We start from the raw sequence: 20719 nt of genomic DNA on the forward strand, positions 1-20719 counted from the left end.
GCCTCGGTACTTGAAGTAGCGGCGGCGAAAAAATGGCCGTTAACTCCAAGGGAAGCAGCACTGAAGGCAAGAGGGGGAGCCCTAGGGTGTGTAGGTATTGGGCCTTGGCCACAGTGCCTCTTCGGGCATCCTAAGGTATTTTGATTGTTTTTGGATTTTTGGAGTCTATTGATATTTTAGGGCATCCTAGGGTATCTTCGGGCATCCTAGGGCTCCCCCGTCGATCGATCCCGCTGATGGGGATGGTGATTGAGACGGAGGAGTGGGTGCTCACCCCCCTCGCTTACCCGCTCCTCTCAGTCGCATCACTCGCCGCTGTCCTCCTCCTCCCCCACTTCTCCCGGTGACACGCCGCCGTAGTCACCCCTTCTTCGCCCTCCCCCTTTGACGTGGGCACCACCCCCTTCCTCCGCTTCCGCCGCGCCTTCCTCCTCCTCTTCTGCCTTGCATCCGGTAAGCACCACCCATGCCCCCCCTGCATTTTGTAGAGTTGGCGAGGGGAGCTCTAATGATGTTTTCTGTTGCTGTGCAGTGGTGGAGGGGATCCAGTCGGTGTTCGGGGAGGATGAGTTCGTGCGGTGCGGGTACGGCAGGGAGCAGATGGCCGCGCGCCTTGCCGCGGCCACGACCGCTGCGCTCTTTCTCGGCGGTGCATCTGGCGTTGTCTCCGACAAACTGTGAGTTCTCTATTCTGGATCATTAGTTTACATCGAATGGTGAAATATTTTCTGTAAATTGTTTCATGTTCATAGCCTGCATATGTGAGTTGTATAGCATTGCAACTTAGAACAGTCTCAACTCTCAACCACATTCCAATGTTTAAATAGAACATAATCCTGGCAACTAGTTTCTGCCTTGGTAGGTGCCTGTTTATAGAGCTCTGCTTCGACTTTAGAAATTCTATGCTGTTTTGTTCAGTAGAGTAGGGTATTAGTCTGACTGATTCCATATTAGAGTTATGTTTCTATCGATCAAGGGTCCATATTAAAGTTATATTTCTTCATTATGTCATGTCCCACCTCACAAAAGCCTGTGGAATGAGATATAGAATAACTGTATAAGTAACCTGTTTATTAAGTATGCACGCCCCTTTAGCACTATATTTGTTACTCATCCATTCTCCTTTAAGATGTTCTTCCAAAAAGTATGATCTGTAAAATGGTATACGAAGTTCAAAAACTTAAAGGAAAGTGTCACGTGAGAATTTTGATAATACAGAGAGTAGGTCATACTACCAAGGACATTTATAACTTGGTATGATTAAGCGTTTCTTTAAACCGGTATAATTAATTGTTTGTATAGCGTACCTCTGTATATTTCTGTTCCACATCAGTTGGTCTGTGTTACTGTTACGGAGGGAGTAATATGTTATGATTTTCTGTTATGTGCATCTCCATGGATTTCAGGCCCATTGGATAATTTGATTCTTCTCTCTCCCTATTGATATTGTGTAAAACGAGAATCTATTTTTATTGTTCTAATCGGTATATACATTTGTTTACTAAAATTCATAGAGGACCACAGAATGCTTGCATATTCTACTGGATGCTTCAGCTTGCAGTGGGTGCCTTGAAGAGTTTCAGTGGGCTTCGTTGTGCATGGGTCAACAATTTCATTTTGGCTCTTGCATCCTCAATGTTCTGCTTCTGTTTTGAGACATGGATTGTGCTGGAGCATGAGAAGGTTTGTGTTTGCTTAGACATTTTCTGTTGCTATTTCTGCCTTCATCAAATGGTGTCCCAGTTTTAACCATTTTATGCCGAATTTTCAGCAAGGCCAGAAGCAAGAGTCGCTGTTTGATACCTTCTGGCTGATGACATTCTTTGAATCAATATCCCTTGTTGGAAGTCAAGGAATCACAAACTTATTGCTTGATGATGATAACAAAGGAATCTTGCTTCCGTATACGTTTGCAGCCTTAGTGTCAGTAATAGGAATATTGTATATCAGAAAAGCACCAAGTATCAGTACCGCCCATCATGCATCTGTCATTGGAAGCTACCAAAAATCATTTTATGCTCATGTCCTCAGAGGTGAGTGGTGAGTATACCATCCTGTTTATTTTGTCATGCTTTCTGTATCATTTTTGTTAATGGATCTTTAATACTGTTAGCAAGGTAATGTCCTCGAATAACTAAAGGATGAGGTAGGCAGAGGTATGAAGTGTCCTGTCATTGTCTCGTGGCTTTGCGTTTGAGGCTATTGAGATTTCTGTATTATTATCCTTAACAATATGATACTATTTGTGTTTCTTGGACTATGCTTGGATTACAGCCAATTGTCTGCACTTTTCACTTTCATCTCTCACAAGAATTTCCTGCTTGTTTCAGACAAAAGAGTGCTGATTCTGGTCTTAGCTCAAGCAAGTGTCCAGTTCTCTGTATCAGCCTTTTGGTTCCTCTGGGCACCAACGATAGTGGTATGAGTTTGTACATTAGTTTTTTCTGCTAGTTGTCCTTATGTTGTTGCATTTGATCAGGGTTTGATTGAAGACCAAAGTCACACTTATACACTCACAGATCTGTTAATGTAACAGGCTGACGGAAGGGATGCTCCTCTGTCACTAAACTACCCATGTTTCCTGGTCTCGAGAATGCTTGGAAGTGCTGCTGTTCCATGGTTTTATGGAGCCATGGCTCCTTTCCAGAACGAGGATAGCCTGACAACAGCATACATTGCTGCTGGACTTGCTTTGTCAATTGTGGCTTATGATTATCAGGTACACCTTAATGCCCATGTATATCTGCAAGCCAACATGCATATACAGTTTAAAGCTTGTGTCGTGTGTCTAATGAGTCTTGTTTCTTTCGACAGGAGATTGGAACACTGGTGATACTGTTCTGCATCTTCCATGCATCCGTGGGCTTTGTTTTACCTTTGCTCGCAAGATTTAGGACAATGTAAGGGGAATGATGTCAATAGAGTTTTTGTTTTTGTTTTTGAATAATGATGTCAATAGAGTTCAACTTGAAGTCACTTGTTAGAGCTTTCTATTTACATGGTTGACACTGCTGAAGGTACCTTCCAAATGAACTACGTGGGGGCATGATGAGCTTTTCCCTAGCACTGGGAAATGCACCTATGTTCATTTTCCTAATACAGGTAGCTCTCTCTTGGTGGTAAATCTTTTTTTTTCTTGTTTGTTGGAGGGAACTCTTGGCGGTAAAATCTTGATGTGCAGCATGTTTACACAGTGGTTGAGAGCACTCTTTTATTTTGTGTGTGCAGGGCGCCTACCATGGGAACATCGCAAATTCAACCATTCTAGGCCTTGCAGCCTGTGGCCTTTTGTCTGCCGGGGGCTGCATTCATATGCTGCGGCGTTGGAGAAAGCACACCCGTCAAAACGTGCGCAGTCTATAGGATGATGATAGACTACAATACCGGCTTGGAAAGTGTTGTGTTTGTAGCATGCTCATTTTTCCTCGGCTTATGGCCATTGGATCCTCACGGTTAATTAGCATTGTCTATGCCCTGATCAATGGTGCAGCATACCAGAAAGTAGGTGTATGATATGTTTTCTCTGTTAAAAAGACGCGTTGTTCAAATTGACGTCGACCGCATCCTGTAGACACGGAAATGTTACGATAGAATCGTTTTTGTGCTGGAACATATCCTTGTGCCTTGTAAAGACCACTGCAAATCTTTCGTCTCTTACAATCTTATAGAGCCCCTCTCCACGTAGTATGCCTGACGCTGCAGGATTATTGGTCCCTGAATCTTTTCACCAGGGAACTTTGCAGTGAATCGTACCCTGAGAACCTTTAACCTTTGTTTATCGTTTGTGATTGCGTTGGTCGGCTGGGATTGAAAAGTCGGAATCGTATCAGCTCGTCCCTAGCCCCTATAAAGATGAGAAGATACTGTCATGTGCTAACAAATCCGATTCGCAGACGCCCGTATCTTCTCCGTCCACGACCAAAGATATCTCCGTCTCCGTGTGTTCTCAGCCTAGCCCGGAAGCTGCAGTCGTGTTAACCATTTCTTTCAAATAAGCTCATTTCCATCGAGACCGACCAGGAAAGTTCCCCGCGTGCCAGACGGAACCTTATTCCATCATCATATAGTAGTACAAGCGGGAACAAACTTTCTTTTCCGAGAACACTTGCTGGAGCTCGGCGTCGTGCCATCAACAGGAGTGACAGCAGACAGGTGAGGGTGAAAGGAAGCCAAGGAACAGGGAGACGGATGACGCATTAACCGCACGGCACTGTGCAGTGACGAACAAGTAAGCGCCCAATAAGCGCTAGGCGTTCTGTTCGCAGTTCGCGCACGCAATTACCAGCTCCCTTTTCCGGTTGTGCGGTGCGACGGCGGTCTACGTGCCGGCGTCCGGTGCACTCGATCGACCAACGTGTTTTCCCTGCGACACAGGATCAGTACGCTAATGCGCGTACGGATCGAGGTGATGACGGTCCATGTCAACGTGCGAGTGGCTTCGGGCTTGAGCTTTCAGGTTCTAGGGCACATGGAGGGGCCAAGTGAGCTGAACCTGCTGGGATGCCACGCCACGAAGCAATGCGCAGCTTGCACCGGCGGAGTGAAGAGGACGACGGTGGGGTGTGCAGATTTGTCGCTTCTTCTCTTCCCAAGTCGAGACGAAATGCATCGATCGTGGTTTCGAAATATCCGCACCATCTCTAGGAATATTACATAGTTTAACGGTGAGTTTCCCGCAAAAAAAAAAACAACAACGATGAATTGAGCTTTCAAGTACAGGTGTTTGCAGCAAGCCCCTTCAATGAAAATCAAGGTATCAATCAGTCTATAAAGATAATGGTGTTCTGCAACAGGATAAATTTCTACAACTTGTGTCTTAACAATACCAACAAGGATCCCACAAAAAATATTTGATGTCAACCCTACTGGCCTTAGTTGTACAAGTTAATTAAAGGACCCTGATAAGTGTCACATGCCAGGTACTAACACATGACAATTGTGAACGTTTTTTTCATTATAAGTTTAGTTACGTGAAGATGACAACTTTAGTTGGCAAGCATGCCAACTTCATGTTTCAGTTTATTTTTTGTCGGAAACTTGTCATGTGTCATCGGAATCTGTCATCCTCGCGTGACAGGAATTGTCATCAAAAAACGCCAGGGCCGGAGTGCCACACACCTGATGTGTGGCACTTATCATTTAGGAAACTAAAAGATAAAGTGGTAGACAATATTTTTGTATTGTCAAAAATAAAATATTACTAGAAATAGAAGCGTAGGAAAAATTACTGGAAGTTGTTTTTTATGCTAAAGACTGGATTGGGTTTCATAGGTTCATCCGGTGTATATCTCTCCAATGCATAAAAATGTGGCAAGTGACATAGTCATGTGAAAAAATGCAGAATGAAATATATAATGCCACATTATATGTGATATGTCCTTTTCAAAAAAAAAGTGATGTGTTCATATTATATAAGCAATAGCGCACAAATATATAGATCGAGACATTCTCTGCATCAATAGCTAATAATCCGTTCATGGGTCGAGATACCCTCTACATCATCCAAATTTTAAGTATGAAACACAAATAACAACCTAAAGCAACATGACATACTATTGTTCATATGAATCATTTCGGTCCTCATACAAACATTTATCCTTAGTGACAGTAATACAACAGAAGTTTTTTTCTTACTTTCTGGCACTTCAATACTTTACTTGCAAGATTAAACCCAACTAACTAATGCACATCATTCCCGGTATGTATTATCTATCTAAACTGACCAAGACTAAGCATGCAACTAAAGAGAATTATGCATCTATAAATCAGACATAAAGCATCCATAAATCTAAAAATAATAATTCATCACATGACCAACATTACCCTAGAATTTATATCAGATTAACATAATCATGTAGGCCAACTTATATGGTTATTGTATTTATCTACAAAAGGGTGATATTACATCTTGGCTACTATCATGAACTTGTAGCCCAGGGGATGGACTAGTCACAACTAGGCGCGTGAGGATAGACGCTGGTGAAGATGGAGATGAATTCCCACTCCGGCGGAGTAAACGAAGATTGCCTCGGTACTTGAAGTAGCGGCGGCGAAAAAATGGCCGTTAACTCCAAGGGAAGCAGCACTGAAGGCAAGAGGGGGAGCCCTAGGGTGTGTAGGTATTGGGCCTTGGCCACAGTGCCTCTTCGGGCATCCTAAGGTATTTTGATTGTTTTTGGATTTTGGAGTCTATTGATATTTTAGGGCATCCTAGGGTATCTTCGGGCATCCTAGGGCTCCCCCGTCGATCGATCCCGCTGATGGGGATGGTGATTGAGACGGAGGAGTGGGTGCTCACCCCCCTCGCTTACCCGCTCCTCTCAGTCGCATCACTCGCCGCTGTCCTCCTCCTCCCCCACTTCTCCCGGTGACACGCCGCCGTAGTCACCCCTTCTTCGCCCTCCCCCTTTGACGTGGGCACCACCCCCTTCCTCCGCTTCCGCCGCGCCTTCCTCCTCCTCTTCTGCCTTGCATCCGGTAAGCACCACCCATGCCCCCCCTGCATTTTGTAGAGTTGGCGAGGGGAGCTCTAATGATGTTTTCTGTTGCTGTGCAGTGGTGGAGGGGATCCAGTCGGTGTTCGGGGAGGATGAGTTCGTGCGGTGCGGGTACGGCAGGGAGCAGATGGCCGCGCGCCTTGCCGCGGCCACGACCGCTGCGCTCTTTCTCGGCGGTGCATCTGGCGTTGTCTCCGACAAACTGTGAGTTCTCTATTCTGGATCATTAGTTTACATCGAATGGTGAAATATTTTCTGTAAATTGTTTCATGTTCATAGCCTGCATATGTGAGTTGTATAGCATTGCAACTTAGAACAGTCTCAACTCTCAACCACATTCCAATGTTTAAATAGAACATAATCCTGGCAACTAGTTTCTGCCTTGGTAGGTGCCTGTTTATAGAGCTCTGCTTCGACTTTAGAAATTCTATGCTGTTTTGTTCAGTAGAGTAGGGTATTAGTCTGACTGATTCCATATTAGAGTTATGTTTCTATCGATCAAGGGTCCATATTAAAGTTATATTTCTTCATTATGTCATGTCCCACCTCACAAAAGCCTGTGGAATGAGATATAGAATAACTGTATAAGTAACCTGTTTATTAAGTATGCACGCCCCTTTAGCACTATATTTGTTACTCATCCATTCTCCTTTAAGATGTTCTTCCAAAAAGTATGATCTGTAAAATGGTATACGAAGTTCAAAAACTTAAAGGAAAGTGTCACGTGAGAATTTTGATAATACAGAGAGTAGGTCATACTACCAAGGACATTTATAACTTGGTATGATTAAGCGTTTCTTTAAACCGGTATAATTAATTGTTTGTATAGCGTACCTCTGTATATTTCTGTTCCACATCAGTTGGTCTGTGTTACTGTTACGGAGGGAGTAATATGTTATGATTTTCTGTTATGTGCATCTCCATGGATTTCAGGCCCATTGGATAATTTGATTCTTCTCTCTCCCTATTGATATTGTGTAAAACGAGAATCTATTTTTATTGTTCTAATCGGTATATACATTTGTTTACTAAAATTCATAGAGGACCACAGAATGCTTGCATATTCTACTGGATGCTTCAGCTTGCAGTGGGTGCCTTGAAGAGTTTCAGTGGGCTTCGTTGTGCATGGGTCAACAATTTCATTTTGGCTCTTGCATCCTCAATGTTCTGCTTCTGTTTTGAGACATGGATTGTGCTGGAGCATGAGAAGGTTTGTGTTTGCTTAGACATTTTCTGTTGCTATTTCTGCCTTCATCAAATGGTGTCCCAGTTTTAACCATTTTATGCCGAATTTTCAGCAAGGCCAGAAGCAAGAGTCGCTGTTTGATACCTTCTGGCTGATGACATTCTTTGAATCAATATCCCTTGTTGGAAGTCAAGGAATCACAAACTTATTGCTTGATGATGATAACAAAGGAATCTTGCTTCCGTATACGTTTGCAGCCTTAGTGTCAGTAATAGGAATATTGTATATCAGAAAAGCACCAAGTATCAGTACCGCCCATCATGCATCTGTCATTGGAAGCTACCAAAAATCATTTTATGCTCATGTCCTCAGAGGTGAGTGGTGAGTATACCATCCTGTTTATTTTGTCATGCTTTCTGTATCATTTTTGTTAATGGATCTTTAATACTGTTAGCAAGGTAATGTCCTCGAATAACTAAAGGATGAGGTAGGCAGAGGTATGAAGTGTCCTGTCATTGTCTCGTGGCTTTGCGTTTGAGGCTATTGAGATTTCTGTATTATTATCCTTAACAATATGATACTATTTGTGTTTCTTGGACTATGCTTGGATTACAGCCAATTGTCTGCACTTTTCACTTTCATCTCTCACAAGAATTTCCTGCTTGTTTCAGACAAAAGAGTGCTGATTCTGGTCTTAGCTCAAGCAAGTGTCCAGTTCTCTGTATCAGCCTTTTGGTTCCTCTGGGCACCAACGATAGTGGTATGAGTTTGTACATTAGTTTTTTCTGCTAGTTGTCCTTATGTTGTTGCATTTGATCAGGGTTTGATTGAAGACCAAAGTCACACTTATACACTCACAGATCTGTTAATGTAACAGGCTGACGGAAGGGATGCTCCTCTGTCACTAATCTACCCATGTTTCCTGGTCTCGAGAATGCTTGGAAGTGCTGCTGTTCCATGGTTTTATGGAGCCATGGCTCCTTTCCAAAACGAGGATAGCCTGACAACAGCATACATTGCTGCTGGACTTGCTTTGTCAATTGTGGCTTATGATTATCAGGTACACCGTAATGCCCATGTATATCTGCAAGCCAACATACATCTACAGTTTAAAGTTTGTGTCGTGAGTCTAATGAGTCTTGTTTCTTTCGACAGGAGATTGGAACACTGGTGATACTGTTCTGCATCTTCCATGCGTCCATGGGCTTTATTTTACCTTTGCTCGCAAGATTTAGGACAATGTAAGGGGAATGATGTCAATAGAGTTTTGTTTTTGTTTTTGAATAATGATGTCAATAGAGTTCAACTTGAAGTCACTTGTTAGAGCTTTCTATTTACATGGTTGACACTGCTGAAGGTACCTGCCAAATGAACTACGTGGAGGCATGATGAGCTTTTCCCTAGCACTGGGAAATGCACCTATGTTCATTTTCCTAATACAGGTAGCTCTCTCTTGGTGGTAAATCTTTTTTTTTTCTTGTTTGTTGGAGGGAACTCTTGGCGGTAAAATCTTGATGTGCAGCATGTTTACACAGTGGTTGAGAGCACTCTTTATTTTGTGTGTGCAGGGCGCCTACCATGGGAACATCGCAAATTCAACCATTCTAGGCCTTGCAGCCTGTGGCCTTTTGTCTGCCGGGGGCTGCATTCATATGCTGCGGCGTTGGAGAAAGCACACCCGTCAAAACGTGCGCAGTCTATAGGATGATGATAGACTACAATACCGGCTTGGAAAGTGTTGTGTTTGTAGCATGCTCATTTTTCCTCGGCTTATGGCCATTGGATCCTCACGGTTAATTAGCATTGTCTATGCCCTGATCAATGGTGCAGCATACCAGAAAGTAGGTGTATGATATGTTTTCTCTGTTAAAAAGACGCGTTGTTCAAATTGACGTCGACCGCATCCTGTAGACACGGAAATGTTACGATAGAATCGTTTTTGTGCTGGAACATATCCTTGTGCCTTGTAAAGACCACTGCAAATCTTTCGTCTCTCAATCTTATAGAGCCCCTCTCCACGTAGTATGCCTGACGCTGCAGGATTATTGGTCCCTGAATCTTTTCACCGGGGAACTGTGCTGTGAATCGTACCCTGAGAACCTTTAACCTTTGTTTATCGTTTGTGATTGCGTTGGTCGGCTGGGATTGAAAAGTCGGAATCGTATCAGCTCGTCCCTAGCCCCTATAAAGATGAGAAGATACTGTCATGTGCTAACAAATCCGATTCGCAGATCGCCCGTATCTTCTCCGTCCACGACCAAAGATATCTCCGTCTCCGTGTGTTCTTCCCAGCCGGAAGCTGCAGTCGTGTTAACCATTTCTTTCAAATAAGCTCATTTCCATCGAGACCGACCAGGAAAGTTCCCCGCGTGCCAGACGGAACCTTATTCCATCATCATATAGTAGTACAAGCGGGAACAAACTTTCTTTTCCGAGAACACTTGCTGGAGCTCGGCGTCGTGCCATCAACAGGAGTGACAGCAGACAGGTGAGGGTGAAAGGAAGCCAAGGAACAGGGAGACGGATGACGCATTAACCGCACGGCACTGTGCAGTGACGAACAAGTAAGCGCCCAATAAGCGCTAGGCGTTCTGTTCGCAGTTCGCGCACGCAATTACCAGCTCCCTTTTCCGGTTGTGCGGTGCGACGGCGGTCTACGTGCCGGCGTCCGGTGCACTCGATCGACCAACGTGTTTTCCCTGCGACACAGGATCAGTACGCTAATGCGCGTACGGATCGAGGTGATGACGGTCCATGTCAACGTGCGAGTGGCTTCGGGCTTGAGCTTTCAGGTTCTAGGGCACATGGAGGGGCCAAGTGAGCTGAACCTGCTGGGATGCCACGCCACGAAGCAATGCGCAGCTTGCACCGGCGGAGTGAAGAGGACGACGGTGCGGTGTGCAGATTTGTCGCTTCTTCTCTTCCCAAGTCGAGACGAAATGCATCGATCGTGGTTTCGAAATATCCGCACCATCTCTAGGAATATTACATAGTTTAATGGTGAGTTTCCCGCAAAAAAAAAAAACAACAACGGTGAATTGAGCTTTCAAGTACAGGTGTTTGCAGCAAGCCCCTTCAATGAAAATCAAGGTATCAATCAGTCTATAAAGATAATGGTGTTCTGCAACAGGATAAATTTCTACAACTTGTGTCTTAACAATACCAACAAGGATCCCACAAAAAATATTTGATGTCAACCCTACTGGCCTTAGTTGTACAAGTTAATTAAAGGACCCTGATAAGTGTCACATGCCAGGTACTAACACATGACAATTGTGAACGTTTTTTTCATTATAAGTTTAGTTACGTGAAGATGACAACTTTAGTTGGCAAGCATGCCAACTTCATGTTTCAGTTTATTTTTTGTCGGAAACTTGTCATGTGTCATCGGAATCCGTCATCCTCGCGTGACAGGAATTGTCATCAAAAAACGCCAGGGCCGGAGTGCCACACACCTGATGTGTGGCACTTATCATTTAGGAAACTAAAAGATAAAGTGGTAGACAATATTTTTGTATTGTCAAAAATAAAATATAACTAGAAATAAAAGCGTAGGAAAAATTACTGGAAGTTGTTTTTTATGCTAAAGACTGGATTGGGTTTCATAGGTTCATCCGGTGTATATCTCTCCAATGCATAAAAATGTGGCAAGTGACATAGTCATGTGAAAAAATGCAGAATGAAATATATCATGCCACATTATATGTGATATGTCCTTTTCAAAAAAAAAGTGATGTGTTCATATTATATAAGCAATAGCGCACAAATATATAGATCGAGACATTCTCTGCATCAATAGCTAATAATCCGTTCATGGGTCGAGATACCCTCTACATCATCCAAATTTTAAGTATGAAACACAAATAACAACCTAAAGCAACATGACATACTATTGTTCATATGAATCATTTCGGTCCTCATACAAACATTTATCCTTAGTGACAGTAATACAACACAAGTTTTTTTTTTACTTTCTGGCACTTCAATACTTTACTTGCAAGATTAAACCCAACTAACTAATGCACATCATTCCCGGTATGTATTATCTATCTAAACTGACCAAGACTAAGCATGCAACTAAAGAGAATTATGCATCTATAAATCAGACATAAAGCATCCATAAATCTAAAAATAATAATTCATCACATGACCAACATTACCCTAGAATTTATATCAGATTAACATAATCATGTAGGCCAACTTATATGGTTATTGTATTTATCTACAAAAGGGTGATATTACATCTTGGCTACTATCATGAACTTGTAGCCCAGGGGATGGACTAGTCACAACTAGGCGCGTGAGGATAGACGCTGGTGAAGATGGAGATGAATTCCCACTCCGGCGGAGTAAACGAAGATTGCCTCGGTACTTGAAGTAGCGACGGCGAAAAAATGGCCGTTAACTCCAAGGGAAGCAGCACTGAAGGCAAGAGGGGGAGCCCTAGGGTGTGTAGGTATTGGGCCTTGGCCACAGTGCCTCTTCGGGCATCCTAAGGTATTTCGATTGTTTTTGGATTTTTGGAGTCTATTGATATTTTATTTCCTGAAATTTAAAAATAACATAATTAAGGAACTTAGGCACCGAATTAAAAAGTTAGTTCCTAAAAAGTTTTAAAATTGCACAGCTGAATGATGATATGCACGAAGCATTACAAAAATTACAGATACGTTGGACGTATCAACCGTCAAGCGGTAGACTCATGACACTCACATATTGTTCCTGGGTGACGCGGTAGAAACTTTTGATTCATAACTATTGTACCCTACACGTTCCCCAACAGTGTTTTTATGTAGGAAACTAAGCACACCGGTATTTCGACCATGTCCACCACAACAATCATGTGGGGCTGATCGTAGAGCTAGCAAAGGGAAGGTTATGGCCTCTTTGATTTTCATGATTTTCTAAACGCCTTAACATGAAAAACACATGAATGGAATGTCAGGCCATCTTTAATGCTGGATATTTTTTTGGATGTTTGACTATACGGCCGTGGCATTTTAAACAAGAGGTTCGAGTGGATGATTTTTTTTCTATAAAATCTAGGGTAAATGAATCCTAAGATAATTCCTATGGATTATCATTAAGAAAAAAAATACTAAGGGTCATATTCCTCCATTTCTTTTGGGTCTCATTGATTCACATGATTTTCAAATCACAGGAATAGAAAAAAAATGTGGAAATAGAATGGCATGCCACCTTCAATTGTGCAAATGCAAAAAATAATTTGGAGAGGTTGGAGTGGATGGAAAATTTCGTATGAAGTTTAGTGGAAATGAATCCAATGAAAAAAAATCTTATGGTTTACAATCCTATGAATAAAAAAACTTGAGTAGGAAAAATTGCTAAGGATTAAATCCTCCAAAACTCCTTGGAGAATCAGTTGAATGAAAGAAACCCTTAGAAATCTCATGAGAATACTCGGGATTTTAAAAAAAACATAAAAATAGGAAAGACGTATCAATATGATAGGATTGCATGTACAAAAAAAAATTGAAAACACATGAATTTGCATTATTGCATGTTTGATTCACAAGAATAAGAAAAACACATGAATCCCATAAAGTAGTCAAATTATGAGGTTAAAACATATGCAAAGGTAAGATTAAGTTAATATGCGCTAGTTATGGCCTTTTGTCTTGGCCTTTGTGAGGTTGGAGTGGATTGTAAAATTCATTCGTTCCTATGAAACTCAAACCAAAGGAAAGAAACTCTTGGTTTTTAGTGTGGTCCATTCTGTTAAGTCAAATGGATGAATAGTGTAACCATAGAAATGTTTTCTCCTTCACTTTTACTCCGTCCAGGTTTACTGGGCTACTCGTATTTTGGGTCAAACTTTAACCATCTATATGACTAATAATATATGAATTATATGCTAAAAAAGTATAATGTTGGATTGGTGAGCTCATGGCGGAGCCCACAAGGGCAGAGGCGACAGAGCTCCAATCTTCCAACACTCTCGGCGACGTGGGCTCACACGTGGGGCAGGTGTCACTTCTACAAGATCTGGTGGGTCCACTACCGGCCACATAGCTTGGAGGGGAAGATCAAAAACTAAGAGAAGCTAGCTAGGGAGAATATTTTTATGGACAGAGAAGTGAAATTATTTGAGGAACAACGAGGCTGCCAACACTCTTATATTAGATCAAAGTTAGTGATGGCGTGCTGCAAAAGAGGTTTTCCACATTATAATCTTTGTGGCATATATTTTATATTTTATTAATAAAAGGGACCTAATAAATCCGGACGGAGAGAATTTTGCAGCGATTCAGTTTCATTAGAGAAAGAGTGACGTCAGAACATATTGACCACCACCGATCAGCTATAGCTAGTTGAATGACGGGTCGCCGACTGAGCCCATAACTTGGTCCACTCAGCGACGTGCGTCCAGGTGTCCAACACAAGAACGTGGATCCATTTCCCGTGGACCATACATAGTTCAGTCGAGGTCACGCAGCATACACACACTCCACGCATGCATGTGCCGCAATTGGAACAGTGGCCGTGGCCGCCCAAAAACGCAGACGAAGACATGGTTGTGCTGGCCAAAGATGTTCAACGTGCACATGGGTGGTTCTCAAGGCAGTAATGTAGGCACGTGTTCGTCCATGTGGATTTTCCTTGCAAAATTGGCTCCTGCACACAGTGCGCTCGGCTGACATGCAGGGACACATCGGTTGTTCGTGTCAACCCACATCAGTGAGGAAGTCAGGACGGCCGAAGAACCGACCGACCGACCTATCGATGTTCCTATTCCCCGCCCGTCCCGCTTGATCTCTCATATTTGCAAAATCGATACGTGGACATTATAATCAAGGCAAGTAGAATTATTTTTACAGATGGCGTTAACCTATGCGGGATCAAGTGTCAATTCCAGCATGTGTTGGTGTGCCGTCCAATCCACTTGTGTTAATCAGACCAGCGTACGCATAATTAGCAGCTTTATTTGTTTCATCATGTGGCAATTTGGAATTGTAATGATAAACCCCATCACGTACGTAGGGAGGAGACGCACACTTGGCCGTATTAAAATTCCGTGGCTCGCCATTTGCTAGCTTTGCTTCGTCCTGTGCACCAGCTGACAGCTATATTAGCCTAATCTATGTACCAACTAAGCAAAGGAGACAGGGTAGATCGAGAATTCGCGATTCGTGTCCGGCTCCATGGATGGAGCAGCCATTTGTGGACCGATGATGCTCATGGACTAGTTTAATCGCAAGACTAACTAAGCGCACTTCTCCTAATTAGCTGGAGGAATTAGGAGTAGAATCATGCAAAAGATATGGCAGGTGGATGATTAGTTCATCACTAGTAGCAGTAGTTCAGCAGCAGCAGCAGCGCCACACGTGCGAACGGGACGGGAAGGCGCAATTAGCGGTTGAGTTAACCCTGTCCTGGGTGCATGCACGCGCGCCACCAGCTTTGGGAGGGAGGCATTACTAGCACTAGTACTAGTAGTAGTAGCAAGCAAGAAAGCAGGCGGTCGCATTCGTTCTCGTTACTATAACGAGCTCAAATCCAAGATTAGCTCGACTCGTATAACTTGCGAGTTGGCTCGTTTAACTTGTTAATCTCGTTAAAGATATAAATATAAAGCCTTCAAAATATGATAAAAATGATTATGTATATATTAAACATATATATCATCAAACGATTGTAATTTTCCTGTAACGCATGAGTATCCTAGGAGGCTAGGCCTTCAATGTTTGGGCCGTGGGTTGTGCGTCTGGGACGCAAGTTGTTTAGTGGCTGATCTTTTTTTGTATTGGGAGTGGCTGATCTATTGTACCGAGCCTAACGAGTTACACGAGTACTCGTGAGATTGGCTCGTTTAACTTGGTCTATAAACGATTTTAAACTAAAACTCGGTTCGACTCGTTATTCTTCGAGTTCGAGTCGATTCGAGCCGAGTTACGAGCTGCTTGTTTAGCTCGCGAGCTTCGAGCTTTTTCCCCGCCCTAGTTGAGGAGGACATGGCAGGGCAGATCAGGGAACCGATGCTGAACAGTGATAGCGTAGCAGCAGCAGCAGCACAAGAAGAAAGTAGAAGAAGAAGAGATTGGTACGGAGGTGCATGCACCTTGCGGAAACAGGGGACGGATTCGCCCGTGGTTTTGCCGCGGAGTGGGACGGGTCCAGTCCAGTCCAGTCGAGTCCATCGTCGCGGTGGCACGACCCACCACCACATGATGAATGAACGATAGTATCTCTCTTCCGATGCCCGATCTGCCTCGTCCTTCTCCTGCCTGCTGACAGATGCATGCATCGGCTTGCTTGCTTGCTTGCTGGTGCGGACAGCATCCCTGCCCTACCGCTTGGGCTGGGTCGGGTCGGGTCCATCGCTCGTTGGTTGTGGCACCACGCGCCTTTGTGAACAAACATGAACGCTTGTTTGGGGACGTGAGAATTTAACCGGATTGTCCGCGTTCATTTCATTTATGGGACCGGAAGCATGATGACATTTGCAATTCTTCCATAAGCAAAATAACATGCATTCTTTTTCTACAGAAACACTAAAAATCCAACGTCAGATTTCTAAGCATGACAAATCTGATGTTTTCCATTGCAATTTATATTGGTGCGATAATGACAATTTTAGTTTGTGAGCATGGCAATTTTCTGATATTTTTTTTAACTAAGGTGAATTTGTTATGCTCACCTACTAAACTTGTCCTTCTCGAAAAACATAATTTATCATAAAAAACGTTTGTTCTCTCATTTGTAGTGGAGTCCTTTTTCTAGTACATTCATTTTTTTTCTTGAATCTCGATAAACAATTTCCCTTCTTCTCCCATGGAAGACATGCGCCGATTAGGGTTTGAGCATCTGCTGCGATCCTGTTCGTTCTCTCATCTTTCGTCATGTGCGGCGAGGCAAGGGGTCTTCGAGTGGGACATGTCCCGTCATTGGACAAACATCTACAATAAATCTAAAATAAATTCAGAAAAATGCGAACACTAGTGGTTTGGTTTCAACCTAACCAACCGAGATATGCTCTATTCACGTTTGAATAAGAGTTTGAATAAGGTTACAAATGATTCTAAGAAAAGTTTTTTTCCTTCAAAAAAATACGAGTATAGTTTCCTTTTTACGGACGTGGATGGTGCCGCTGGCCAAGTGGCCAAATGTGCCACATGGCCATCCTTGCCGTGCGGCTGGCTGGTTCATCCCCCCTCTCCTGTATTGAAGGAGAGTGACGGAGTATATATTGACCTCGCCGGCTCGCCGCAAAGCTAACAACCACTCCAAATCCAGCCCAACGAAGCAATCGCCTCGCAACAATTCATCTTCCCCGCTTCCGTTCCGTTCCGTTCCAGTCCAGACATCCAGGTCGTACGCCAGCGCGTCCAGCCGGGTGGATCTCCGAGCTAGCGGCATTGCTGGGAGTAGATGCGAGACGCCGTCCTGCTCCGGTGCGACGCCACCATGGGCGGCCACGCCGCCGGTCCCACCTCTTACGGCAGCAGCGGCAGGAGGAGTTTTCCGGCTCCGGCGGCGACCGCCAAGCAACGACGCGCGCCGGCGCCGGCGGGGAACGGCGGGAAGAGCGACGGAGGAGGGTACTTCGGCGCGGAGGCGGCGGTGGTGCTGGCGCTGATGACGGCGGCGCTGCTGGTGCTGCCGCTTCTACTGCCCCCGCTGCCGCCGCCGCCGCCGCTGTTCCTGTTCGTACCCGTCGCCATCCTGGCCGTGCTGCTCCTGCTCGTGCTCCTGCCCTCCGACGCCAGGGGCCTCCGCGTCGCGCCATCCTACTTGTAGCTAGCTAGCATAGCATTTAAATCAAATCCTGCGCTCGCTCTCTCGCTCGCCATCGTCGTCCTCGCCGCTACCTTGTACATGTAATTAGCTATCGCGGGGTCCGTTTCTTTTCTTGGAGACTACTAGTTGATGGAGAGGATTTTGCTCGGACTAATTAATTGCTTGCTGCAAAAAAAGTGTCTCCGGAGTTGCAGTAGTATCTCTGAATTTTAATCACAAGACAGTGGACAAACACAGGCCGGAGATACTACCACAACACAATGTTACTCTTCTGAAAGTTCAAACAGGTGACACCGAGGGGACAAATTTCTGTGTCTCCGCGGCCGCCAACGACGACATTTGGCCACACTGGCTCATTACCGAGTTCCGTATGACTGGCAGGCCCACCGTTGCCAAGTCGCCGCCGGCGAGGCACTCTTCTGAAAATTCAAAGATGCGGAGTATAATACACCGAGGGGGGCAAATCTCTTCGCCTCCAGTTGCATTCCCGCCGCCGCGAACGCTACATTTTGCCTCCTTGGCTCGACCAGCAGGCCCACCGTTGCCAAGTCGCCGCCGGAGGTCATCGCGCCGGCAGTGCCCACCCCAGGCGGCACCCTCGCGCTCTCCTCCATTGACAGGACCGCCGGCGGCGCCGGCTTGGTTAACCTCATCCAGGTATTTCCCCCGCCCTCGTTCACCGCCGCCCGCAAGGAGCCGGGCACGGCCGTGGCCGCGATGCGCGACGGGCTCACGAGGGCGCTTGTACCGTGTACCCGGTGGCCGGCCGCGTCGCCCCGAGTGGCCTTGCAGTCGATTGTACTGGTGAGGGCGTCTGGTTCGTGGAGGCCGCCGCGAGCTGCGCGCTTGCCGACGTGGACGGCCTCGACTGCTGCCCGCTGCTCATCCCCGGGGAGCTCCTCCTCCCGCGCCCTCCCCCCGGCGAGAAGCTCGATGGCCTCATCCTCATGGTCCAGGCGACGAGGTTCACCTGTGGTGGCTTCGCCGTCGGGATCAGCTTCAGCCACGCGGTGTTCGACGGCCAGGGCGCGGCGCAGTTCCTCACGGCGGTGGGGGAGCTAGCGCGGGGGCTCCAGGTGCCGTCAGTGACTCCGGTGTGGGACCGCGACGCGATCCCGGACCCTCCAAGCCCGCCGCCGCCTCAGCTCACGGAGTTCAGGCTCGTGACCCAGGTGGCCGACATATCGGCAGAGAGCATCGCGCGCGTCAAGGACGAGTTCAAGCAGGCTGCCGCGACATCGAGGGGGGAGGTGTGCTCCACCTTTGACGCGGTGACGGCCGTGTTGTTCAAGTGCCGCGCGCTGGCGCTGGCGTCGGCGCTCCCTGACGATGCCGCTGTCCGGGTCGCCTTCGCCGCCGGCACGCGGCACCTTCTCCACGGCGTGCTGCTGGCGGTGGACGGCTACTACGGCAACTGCGTGTACCTGGCGTGCGTCACTAAGGCAGGCAAGGCGGTCCGGGAGGCGTCGCTGGCGGAGGTCGTCGGCGCGGTACGGGAAGCGAAGGAGGCGGTCCCGGCGCGGTTCGCCGGCTGGATGCGCGGCGTCGATCACTACGACGTGCCGCTCGACTACAGCACGGTGACTGTGTCAGACTGGAGCCGCGTCGGCTTCCACGAGGTGGACTACGGCTTCGGCGCGCCAGGGTACGTGTTCCCGCTCAACGACCACGTCAACTTCGTCGCGTCGCTCAACTACGTCAGGCCGCCGGCGCCAAAGCGTGGGGGCATACGGGTGGTGCTCCGCTGCGTCGAGGAGCCTCATGCGGCCGCGTTCGCCGTCGAGCTCGCCAAGTTCGCCTAGATGCAACGCACGCATGTTTCCCATTTATTGGCCGTGTCCGCATTTTAGGCCCCTTTGGGAGCGAAAAATGGAGGGGTTGCCTGAATTTACGAGGAACTAGCAAAATGACAGTACGTTGCAGAATATCGACAGTGTATATACACAACACCATTCGCAGCCCATCGGAAAGTAAAACCACAAAAGAATTATTAAACGGAGAGAGTAACAATTTGGTTGCAATTAAGCATCACATAGTTGTATCAAAGATCTACACACCCAGATTTCTAGATACATTTTGTATTTGGTGCGGCCATCTTTTTTTCTTCCAATTATGCATGCCATTACTCCTATAAAGAATTTTCTGATAATTTTTTTAGCTGAGGTGAACTTGTTATGCTCACCGACAAAACTTGTCCTTCTCGAAGAACATAATTTATCATAAAAAACATTCAATTTACTATGGTAAAAAATATGACGTCAGATTTGTAGTGGGGTCCTTTTTTCTAGTACGTCCACACATCCAGGTTGTTGAATATATTGTGTACGTGTATATTGTGTCTTGGGTCCATCTCCTAGTTTCTCTGTATAGTTGAGGTTGTGACCCCCCTTTTGTACTCATATATACGTGTCTGATGCACCCGTCAATGTATTGTGTTGCACAGCTGTCACGCCCAAGATGCGACCCTATCCTAAAGGAACTCGAAGGTCCCAACAAGGATAGAAGCGCATCTTGAAGACGCTTTTGCAAGGTGGATATCATTACATCAACATTACATAATAAATGTGGATACATACAAAAGGCATACAATGCCACATGAATACAACATCACAATACATAAGAGCAACATCCGACTACAGATGAAACACAATCAGAAACTCAAATGACATCCACCCTGCTAGCCCAGGCTGCCGACCTGGAACCTATCCCCTGATCGAAGAAGAAGCAGAAGAAGGACTCCAAAACAAGCAAACATCGCTCTCGCGTCATGATCATCGCATAACCTGTACCTGCAACTGTTGTTGTAGTAATCTGTGAGCCACGAGGACTCAGCAATCCCATTATCATGGGTATCAAGACTAGCAAAGCTTAATGGGAAGGAAGGGGTAAAGTGGTGAGGTTGCAGCAGCGACTAAGCATAATATGGTGGCTAACATACGCAAATAAGAGTGAGAAGAGAACAAATGGAACGGCCGTGAAGCTAGCAATGATCAAGAGGTGATCCTGAACTCCTACTTACGTCAATCATAACCCAAAGCCGTGTTCACCTCCCGGACTCCGCCGAGAAGAGACAATCACGGCTACACACACGGTTGATGTGTCGAATCTGGTGTCAAGTTATCTACAACCGGACATTAACAAATTCCCATCTGCCACATAACCGCGGGCACGGCTTTCGAAAGATAATACCCTGCAGGGGTGTCCCAACTTAGCCCATGATAAGCTCTCGCGATCAACGAAGGATAATCCTTCTCCCAGGAAGACCCGATCAGTCTCG

The 20719-nt window shown here is 45.7% G+C and overlaps 1 protein-coding gene and 3 pseudogenes across 1 annotated transcript; all 4 read left to right on the plus strand.

Moving 5' to 3' along the window:
• Positions 1-236: 236 nt before the first annotated feature.
• On the plus strand, positions 237-3612 carry LOC123156507 (molybdate-anion transporter-like; annotated as a pseudogene).
• A 2648-nt stretch (positions 3613-6260) lies between these two features.
• On the plus strand, positions 6261-9635 carry LOC123156506 (molybdate-anion transporter-like; annotated as a pseudogene).
• A 7263-nt stretch (positions 9636-16898) lies between these two features.
• Positions 16899-17655, plus strand: LOC123162244 (protein ORGAN SIZE RELATED 1). Its single transcript, XM_044580019.1, has one exon. It carries the CDS (start codon positions 17074-17076, stop codon positions 17440-17442), a length of 369 nt encoding a protein of 122 aa, XP_044435954.1. The 5' UTR covers positions 16899-17073; the 3' UTR covers positions 17443-17655.
• Positions 17656-18022: 367 nt separating this feature from the next.
• LOC123162242 (acyl transferase 4-like) lies at positions 18023-19604 on the plus strand (annotated as a pseudogene).
• Positions 19605-20719: the final 1115 nt, after the last annotated feature.

This window comes from Triticum aestivum, chromosome 7B (genome assembly GCF_018294505.1).
Source record: "Triticum aestivum cultivar Chinese Spring chromosome 7B, IWGSC CS RefSeq v2.1, whole genome shotgun sequence".
NCBI classification, from domain to species: Eukaryota; Viridiplantae; Streptophyta; class Magnoliopsida; order Poales; family Poaceae; genus Triticum; species Triticum aestivum.

Excerpts from the sequence above, each read along its gene's own strand:
- LOC123162244 (XM_044580019.1), top strand. The coding sequence starts at position 17,074 with ATGCGAGACGCCGTCCTGCTCCGGTGCGACGCCACCATGGGCGGCCAC.